Raw genomic sequence first — 10021 nt, forward strand, 5'->3', positions numbered from 1 at the left:
TTAATGGCTGGGGTCCAAATTGACACCAACTATCCACACGACCTTTCCAACATAAATTTGCTCTGCTATCATCTTTATGGAGGTCCAAATTTCTAAATTTGATGTAGGCCATGAGAATGCTATGATAATGACATTTTATGATTTTAGATATGCTTATTTATCAAAAAATAGACTTAAAACAAAAACCACAAAATGACTTTTTGATTCCCAAGTATTCTCTCTCTAGGATCTCTTACAGGGCATTTTCAAGACCTCAAAACTCCCCTAACGTGAACAAATTTAGTAAAGTGTATTCCAGTCATGGTATTAGAGGTGTGACATTTCTTATAGTGATATGAGCTTTTGTAATGTAACATTTCCCTGCCACATACGAACTGCCCCCCCGATCCAACTTTTCACTCTTTGTTGTTGATATATATATATATATATTTCTCTCTCTCTCTCTCTCTCTCTGTTTGAGAAAGCATATGCATTCGAAAGCTATATTAGTTTCAAAACAACCTGTTTGTTTTCATTTAGAAGTTTGCTACTGGATGCAGGTCTATAACTGGATGCCATCACGTCAAGCCTCAACAATCTCAACTGGGTTGTTCTCCCTTCAAGGTGTAGCTGGCAGAACAGCATCTGCAAGCCTTCTGGTGACAAAGGGGGTCCAAGCACAGAAACAAGTTGCATGGTGGCTGTTTGGGTGTAGTGTTTGGGTTTTCAGCATGGTAGTCCTTGGAGGATTTACACGCCTCACAAAATCAGGACTCTCAATGACTGACTGGAAATTTGTTGGGGGTTTCCCTCCTATGTCTTCCGAGGAGTGGGATATTGAATTTGAGAAGTATAAAAGATCACCGGAATACAAGAGGTAGAAAGTTCTAACTGGTCACCTGTATGGCTTAAATTTTAAGCATTTGAGAGAGAGAGGGAGAATATTTTAAACATCTTCAAAGTATTGAAGGTCTATCAGATCATTGTAAAGTCACTATATCCTAACTGGTCCATATGGAAGCCAGTAGGTAAAATGAAAAAGAATTTGCATTGAAGGCCTTTGGGTTGGCATGCAGAGCCTGGTGCTCTAATAAACGAGCTGTTATGAGAGTGACAAGCCACAGGAATGAAGGCTCAGTCAGTCATGATGAGACTCTGAGGTGGTATCCCCATCACCTTAGGGGCTTGTGTGAATATTTCTGAGCAGTGGCTGGGATCCACAACCACCCAGCTGTAGGCTTTTGGTGTTGGCCAATTGTTATCGGAGTCCCTGCAGCAGCTGGGTTCAATCAAGTGTGCTACCAGGATGAAGTTTGTTATTACTAGTCATGGTGTGCTTGCGTGTGTGCCTTGGCTGGCCCTAATCCTTTGATGGATCTTGATGGTCCCTCCCTGGCCTTCCGACTGAACAAAACTTCCTTCATTGGTCATTGTGAGGTAGGACCGTGCTTTGTTCTTTCTTAGATATTTCATCCCTGTCAAGGAGATTCCAAAGGCATCTCTGGTGTGGGTTTTTAAAAAAATAACTAAAATAAAAATTTGAGGGGGGGGGGGGGGGGCGCTTGTTGGGGTGCATGCACATGTGGTTGCATATACGTGCACTATGTTTGATGTGGGCTGTTAAATACCCACTTTCTGTGCTCGTATGTGTGTACATTGTATGTGTATCTTCTAGAATTGCAGTGTCACAGAACATGTGTGTAGGCATGTGGAGCATGTCTGCATGTGCATTTCATTTGAATGTATGGGTGTGATGTGGGCTGATTTGTATGAGAGTTTGAGAATTATCCTGCCTGCACGACACAGATGCATCAAGAAGAAATTCCAATGCTAATTTTGCATCTTGGAATCTCTAGGTGGGGCTCCTAAGGTATCCACGTAGTTGAGTTGGACTCCACAGGTTAAGGATCCGACAAATATTCTGAATGACTTTAATGATTTCTAGCCCATTTACATAGACTATCCACTGCACTGTTAGATTTGTGCTTTTTGACCAACTTGAATCGATCAGAGGATCTTTGAAGTTAATCTCTTCAACTTTGATCTGGTCTATAGTATGGAGGGAAGAAACAAATAATTGACAACTGTTTACTGCCTTACTTTGACTGCAGGGTAAATAAAGGCATGAATGTGGAGGATTTCAAGTATATTTATTGGATCGAGTATGCTCACCGCATGTGGGGCAGAGGGCTAGGACTCTTTTTTACCATTCCATTTACATATTTTCTGTATAAAGGACTCATAACCAAACGCCTTTTATTAAGACTGACATTGCTTCTTGCTCTGGGTGCTGGGCAAGGGCTCGTTGGTTGGTGGATGGTGAAGAGTGGTCTTGAGGTTTGTATGCTACTAAGGTTTAAAGACTTGCTAAATAGGGTTCTTTCTGATGAGCAGAAGCTTATGAATGAGAGATGCCTTGCTGCCTCTAATTTGCTTAAAATAGTATGTATCTGATATGCAGGAACCATGGTCAGAATATGAACAACCAAAAGTAAGCCCTTATCGCTTGGCAGGCCATTTAATGTCTGCATTTGGCTTATATTCTGCACTCCTATGGACAGCTTTATCTACCATCCAGCCACAACAAAAGTTTCAAAACATAGAACAGGTTAAGGGCAGTGCCAAATTGAGAAGTGTGGCCTTGCCAATTGCTGTTTTGGTGGGTTTGACAGCTGCATCTGGTGCATTTGTTGCTGGAAATGATGCTGTAAGAACACCCGAACACTTCTTGTGATTTAATGATCACATGTTAGTTTTCCTACATCAAACGAAAGTAGATTCTGCTTCCTTTAGAGCTGATGATGAACATCCTTGTTTGGGAGGTGATTTCTCCATTGCTTGAAAATGAAGATCTGTCTTTTCATGGTTAGTCACACTTTTATACCATCCTTTTGAAGTTGAATTTCTAGATTGCATTCCACAATGAGAGCAGCAACTTACGACTTCTATGGCTGCTTCAATTGGCTTAAAGTTGTACAGAACAAAGCGTGTTGCTAATTAGTCAAAGTCTTTTCTGCATAGTAGTCTCTTTTCAGATTTTTCTTTGTCAGTAAAGTTTATTGTGTTTCTTTTGGAACTACTTGTAGTATTTGCTCAAGACACATAACTGTATTATTTAGATTCATTCGTTTATGATCTTCATAGTGTTCATTGTCTCTGAGTTACCCTAACCCTAAGTGTGTTCTGTTAAGTTTATGCTTTGTCGTACACTTTCATTTATGTTTGTGCGTTAGGGTATTTCTTTACAAGGTGATGGGATCAGAAGACTCAATAATCTCCTAGTGTAGAAACACTCCTAATGAAGGAGCAACCACCGCTCCTAAGTCCTTTGTAGTCTTCTTCTCTTGCTTCTTGGTGTCCTTATCCTTGTTAGGATAGTCTTTCGTTCGGTGACGTGTCTTACCATGGATGTGGCAAGTAGATTCCTTGTCCTTCTGGTTCTTATCTTCCATCTTCTACTTTTGCTTCCCCTTATTTTGGGAAGCATGATATATAAGAGCCTCACCTTCAATTGTTCCTCTTGGTCCAAGACCATAAGAACCAACTCCTCCCATTTAAGAGTCTCCATCCTCCCTGAAGCAATCAAGGTAGAGTACAATGCACTAAATTGAGGGGTAGTTGTGATAGCAAAGCTATCGCCATATCCTCAGGGAAATTGGCTTGCCACAGTTTTGAACTTGCATTTGTAGCTCTCAAAACTTGTTCACATGCTTCTGTATGGAAGCGGATTTGCCGGGATTTAATGTACGCATCTGCACCTCCAAAGAGACCCTCTTCATGCTTCCGCATGGAAGTGGACTTGTCGGGATTTCAAGTCTGCATGTGCACCTCCAAAGAGACCCTCTTTATGACAGTCATCTTGTTATAGAATTGATCTAGTTTGAGCCATATCTCTCAAAGCATTGGTAAGATGCTCAATATGGGCTATCATGGTTGGAGTATATGAAAGAAGTAATAAAGAACGGATGTGGGCATTCAACTTGTCCTAGTGAGCCAGTACCTTCAACAACCCTACTTTCTCTGAAGAAGAAAGTTTGGAAAGATCTTGAGCTGATGGATGGTCAATGGCCTCCATTACAAGCTCCACCAAATCATAAGACTTCAAGATGGCAAGCAACATCACCTACCAAATGTAGTAGTCCTCCCCATCTAGCTTTGATCGTGTGGAAGAGCTAGTAAATCGGGGACCTTTTGGTCCATACTCATTGGAAACTCCACATCGATTTTGGATGATATGGCTCTTGAATATCCTGCACAAAACAAAGCGTAGCCCCTTCTGACTCTTAAAAGGCAGCCTACTAAGGCTTTCTCCACTCCTTCACACTCCTTAATGGGCTGGAGGCAATTAAAAATCAAAACCTGTTGTAAAAGGCTGAAAACATAGACTTTTTCTCCTTCTTTAACAAGAAAACTGCACAAAAACAGCAAACTCCCTTTCTTTCCCATGTGTCTCTTCTCACTTCAACCTTATGTTGATGTGCAGTCTCCTGCACACCCTAAAATCTGAAGTTTGAATAAGTGTGACCCCGGGCAGGCTGGCATGAATAAAATAATCAAATATATCAGGTTGGCAAGGCTGAAAACTGCCCAACTGCATCAGCATGAATAAAATAGTAATAATAAACTGAAAAATGCTGCGATCACTGCCAAGCTGCCATGTGGCACCTCTCAGCCCTGCTTGCTTCGCTCGATTTGCTCAAAACTATCCAAGAAATGTTGATGACTGCATGAAACTTGTTCGACCTGCTTCAAACTGCATAAATCTGCCCTAAACTGTTGTAACGTAACGTGTGCTTGTCTAGGGGATAACCAAATCTCTAACACATAGTTCCATTGCCATGGTTCCATTTGAGGTTATGGAGGGTGGTGGAAAGTGGTCCTATTTTGCATACTAAAGGTGGATCTTTGAGACTGATCACTATGTTGACAATATAGATGCAATTTATCAGAAGGTAAAGTAGGCACTTTAGAGATGGCAAGAGAAGCAAAAGAGGGCAGTTGATTGCCACAGACGTGCTTTCAGTTTGCAGAGAGCAATTATGTATTGCTAATTGCTATAGATGTGCTTTGCAATTTGCATAGGGCGATTATGTACAGTAAGCACTTCAAGGATAGCAAGAGAAATAAAAGAGGACAACTGATAGCAATAGATGTGCTTTGTAGTTTGCAAAGGGTGATTATGTATTGCTGTGTTTTGAAAAGGCAAGCTGAAAAAGATGAAGGGAAGAGAGAGATTGTATCCAAAGTTGACTATGCGTTACTATGGGCAGTTCCACATGTTGGAGAAGATCAGTGATATTGCATATAGGCTAAAATTGCTTCCACGTTGGGGGATACATAATGCCTTTCATGTGAGTTTATTGAGGCCTTTTCATGGTGATGTGCTAAAGGATATGTTTGCTGAAATTCACCAATGGATATTAAATTGATGGAAGAGAGTGATAGGGTGACTTGGCCGACCATCCTTAGTTGTTGCAACTTTACTTCAATGCTTTTAGTTGGAGCCGACTTTAGATTAAGCTCAATCAATTTTAGTAGAGTACGGGTTCAAAGCATTGCTTGATGTAGAAGGGGGACATAGCACTTCCCCAGCGAATTTGGAGCATTTGCAGCCAACCGAACTCCCTAGGACAGCATGTGACTTGACTAGGAGCCCCATTTGTTGCAGGCAACAGCTTGGATAGGCTGCCAACAGCTGGGTGACAATATTTTGAGCCAGTGACAGCATCATTTTGGGTCCCAAGCAGTAGACAACAACATTTATGGCTCTTATTGATTAGAGCAGTTGCTGATTTGATCAGAATTTGGCATCAGACATCAAAGTTCTCTCTCCTCTGAACATTCTCTTCTTTACTCCAGCCAACTTCCAACCACTCTCAACAGATCTCAGCCATTCATAGCCAAAATCGGCCATTGAAGGTGGGCATGAGAAGCCTTTGCTGATATAAACCCTAATTTACAGCAAGAACTAGGGTTTACCACCCACCTCGGGTCTTGTGCCAGAAATTCCAAGGCCTAGCACTTGAAATCAGGAGCTGAAATTTAGGGGTTTCCAGAGATTTAAGGGGCTAGCCCATCCCAATTGAATTCGAGGTTAGATTTAATGAGCGAAGGGTGAATTGAAGGCCAATCTCTCGTCAAACCAAGGGCAAATTGGTTTGAAGGCTTGCTGGCCATTTATGACAGCAAGATGCATTGGATTTTGAAGGAGCTTGGAGCAATCTCAATGTAGTTCTTCCAATTGCAATACAAGTCAAAGAAATATCGCAAGGGGTGTCAGTTAACCGGGAGACTACTATCCAAGATTAATTGATAACATTTGTATTTCAGTTTATGTGAATTTAATGCTTGTTGTGATTAGTGAATAATCAGGCCATTCACCACTCTTTCAGAGAAAAAAGAACCAGTTTCAGCTTCCCAAGGCTGGTCTAGTTAACTAGACTTAGTATATCATTGACTTATATTACACATTGATTGGCCTTATATCATGCACCATTCATTTTGTTTTTAGTAATACTAATCAATGGTGCATGATATAAGACCAATCATTTTGTAAGTATTCATTTTGTAAGTAATCAAAGCTTTGAGTGTCTTTGAATACTTACAAAATTCTTTATTGCAGAATTATAATGAAGTCCTAAATTTGTTTATCTTTAAATGTCTTGGTCCCTCATTCTTGAAATGAGGCCTTCCTGTTCCAATAGTGTTCCCCCTTCCCATTTCCCATTTCCCATTCCCTATTCCCTATTCCCCACTCCATGTGTCTATGTTTTAGTCCCTCGTGGAGCTGCTCTAAACTTACTATCGTTTTATCTCATGTGGAATGTATGGCTGCAGATCATACAAGAGGTTATCCTCATTAGTGGTTGCTTCATCACCTTCCAACCATCATAGACCTGGGTGGCTAACCTTTACTGTTCTTCTGCCCCCTCCTTATCATGTAAGCTTAGTCCCTGCATAGATGCACAGTGCAACAATGTGCAAGTAATTGACGTCTCAAATAGCGAGAGCTTCATTGACAGCTCTTGGAATTGGATGTGCTCCTAGGGTGCCATACCCTCTCAGCAAGAGGGCCTCATGATGTTGGCCTTCTGAAACCACCCAAAAAGGGCAGCAAAGCACATTTTTGCAAACACTTAATTCCCTATCATATAAATTAGTCTCTATATAGATGCACAATGAAACAATACACAAGCAATCAAGGTCTCAAATAGCGGGAGCTTCATTGACACCTCTTGGAATTGGATGTGCTCCTAGGGTGGCATACTCTCTCATCAAGAGGGCCTCATGATATCAGCCTTCCGAAACTCAAAGGCAGTAAACATAGTTGTTCTAGTCAATATTCAATATACTTGTTCTGAGTTCAATTAGGGATCTTTTGAGTCAAATATGTTTAATTGTTTCTCTAATGTGTTTCTCAATGTGCTTTTAAAACATACTTGGATAGTAGGATCTGAACCGTACTCAAATATGTACTTTTCTACATTCAGTTGTCTTTACACGAGCTCTTTGATCTTGTGAAGGGATGTGCTTCAAAATTTGTGATACATGCAGAGTGATATATAGTTTCAGCAGCATCAGCTTGCTTGCATTGATCTTCAACATGATTAACTTCAAACCACTGAATGTAGATGTCTTTGATTAAGCCTAGTACACCCATTTACGTTACAACAATGACATAGGAGTGGTCTAAAAATGTAGACTTAACAACTGCTATGTAGCATGCAAAATGAATGTCTATCAAGCTGCTTGTACTTTCAGTCTCTAATTTCAAGTCCTGGATGTTGTACTTTTATGATTTAACTGTTGTATGCCAGCCAGTTGGGAGCCTTATGGTTCTAAATGTTTTGCTTTTCTATTTTGTAGTGATGCCTGAAATGCAGCTTTATCAGAAAAAAAAGGCCATCATTTTATTTGTTTTTGGAATGTGTATATCGATATTTAATCAGGAAGTCCCCTGCCCATACATCCTAATGTAAAGGGAGTTTAAGAAAGCATACTGGAGAAAATCTCTTAAATTAACACCGTAGTCAGGTTTCTGTAAAAGATTCTTGTCATGCATCACATCTTTATGCATGTGTGCTGTTAACAGGGACGTGCTTTTAATACATTTCCAAAAATGGGAGATGACTGGATACCGGATGGGCTTTTCAGTCTTCATCCCCTATCAAGAAACTTCTTTGAGAACACTGCAACTGTTCAGGTACTGTCTTTGTTACCTATTTCAAAGCTAAGTATGCCAGCCAGATGGAGCACTTTAGCCCCCTTAAATATCAGACTGTTTGAAGGGAGCACTCTGGCACCCTTGAATTTCACTGTTTCAATTCTGCAAGCTCAGTTTCTGGCGTATCTTAGCTTTTTTACTACTGTCAAAAGATCTATTGAACAAATATCAGATGCAGCCGGTTACTTTCTGCAATTTTACGTGTTATTTTTGCAATGTTTACGTTAGTGTTTTTTTGCAAGGGAATGCTTTAGAAGTTAATGTCTGGAATTTTTTGAGCTAATTGGTGCCTTCCATGAATCTATTGCAGTTTGATCATCGTGTACTGGCTACAACAACTCTAGCAGCAATTGTATCATTGTGGCTTGTGGCTCGCAGATTAAATCTAGACCCTCATGTTCAAAAGCTTGTACATGCGACTTTGGGCATGTCTATTCTTCAGGTTTGCTAATTTTGCATAATTTGCATCATGCTGAAAACAATCATGGAAAATAATCCGCCTTCATTTTCTTTTGTTGCTCAATGCCCTTTATCTGGCCTGCCTTCTCAGTTTCTGAAAATTGTGCAGTATGAGATTCAATGCTTGAAGTCATTATGGAAACTTTAGTCTGTGCTGTTTGTCACACCAATATTGCAAAATTTGGGATCCAGCAACTCTCAACAGAAATTCTGCGTTGGTACTCCAATTGTGTGTTTGTATGCTCTTGGAAATGCTCCATTGTATGTATCTATTTCTTTTGGTTTTTGGGTTCACAGGGGGGCCAGGGGGAGGGAGAATTCATCTCATTGTACTTGTGTGCTCATATGTGCATAGATGCTTGTTGATTATAATTAGTGATTATTACATAAGCAATGGTTCCTAACAGTTGCTTTCTGTCAGGTTATGCTGGGAGTATCTACACTCCTCTCTTACGTACCTGTATCCTTGGGGGTTGCACACCAGGCAGGTGCTCTTTCTTTACTCACCTTGATGCTGACATTGCTGCATAGTGTGAGGAAGCCATCAGCTACAGCTCTGAAGGTGTTGGCCAGCCGACCCCTAGTGTGAGAATGTGAACTGCTTTCATACAATGTAAAAGAATAGTGAGCTCGTCATGGTACTATGCAGAGCATCCTGAAGATTCAAAGTGTGGCTGCATTCAGTGATTCCAGAAGAAGAAATGCGTTCTCATTATACACACGATTGGGCCTAAGTAATGATGTTTTTTCAAGGGGTTTCACACAACTCTGGTGGTTTCACTGGTGTCATTTAATGATGAACAAATCAGTCTCTTTGGAAAGGGTCCCCATTGATGTACGACACACATTATACAGAGCTATCAAAGAGAGAATGGCCTTGTCCCTTTACTGCCATAAAGCTAATGCTAACAAGCTTAAAAGGGAAAACCTTTGTAGCATGTCACATGTTTTAGTATGGCTTTACTTATACAAGGCCACATACAAGTGGTTAACAATCATGATAATGCGTTATTCTTTTCCCATAATTCATGGGTTTTTTTTGGGGGGGGTACATCAACTGTCTTTTTTTTGTAACAGGTAATTGTATAAATTATGAAAAAGTACAAGGTTACATGATTACAGGATGCAGGATGGCTCTAGGCCATCATGCATAAACTCGCTTTACAGAAGATCAAACAACTAAGAAAGTATAAAAAGTCACAGCAAAGAAGCAGTAGAGATTGTCGTATACCAAGGAGCTAAATCCTCCATCAGCTCTCTCTCTCTCTCTCTCTCTCACTCACACACACACACACACACACACACACACACACACACACACATTTTAAAACATCCCAATACACTAACAATGTGTTCCAG

At 40.5% G+C, this 10021-nt stretch overlaps 1 protein-coding gene across 1 annotated transcript in view; it reads left to right on the top strand.

Annotated features, from left to right (window-relative positions):
* COX15 (cytochrome c oxidase 15) overlaps nucleotides 1-9707 on the top strand; it is a 28535-nt gene extending 18828 nt beyond the window's left edge. Inside the window, exons 3-8 of the mRNA XM_087664059.1 lie at nucleotides 540-856; nucleotides 2091-2316; nucleotides 2441-2686; nucleotides 8072-8182; nucleotides 8514-8645; nucleotides 9084-9707. Of these exons, the coding sequence (XP_087520185.1) occupies nucleotides 540-856; nucleotides 2091-2316; nucleotides 2441-2686; nucleotides 8072-8182; nucleotides 8514-8645; nucleotides 9084-9251 (1200 nt within the window). The 3' untranslated portion in view covers nucleotides 9252-9707. The remainder of the gene's footprint in view (nucleotides 1-539; nucleotides 857-2090; nucleotides 2317-2440; nucleotides 2687-8071; nucleotides 8183-8513; nucleotides 8646-9083) is intronic.
* The last annotated feature ends 314 nt before the right edge of the window (nucleotides 9708-10021 follow it).

This window comes from Lygodium microphyllum, chromosome 23, assembly GCF_053477565.2.
Source record: "Lygodium microphyllum isolate KBCC chromosome 23, Lygodium_microphyllum_v1.1.10, whole genome shotgun sequence".
Lineage (NCBI taxonomy): Eukaryota > Viridiplantae > Streptophyta > Polypodiopsida > Schizaeales > Lygodiaceae > Lygodium > Lygodium microphyllum.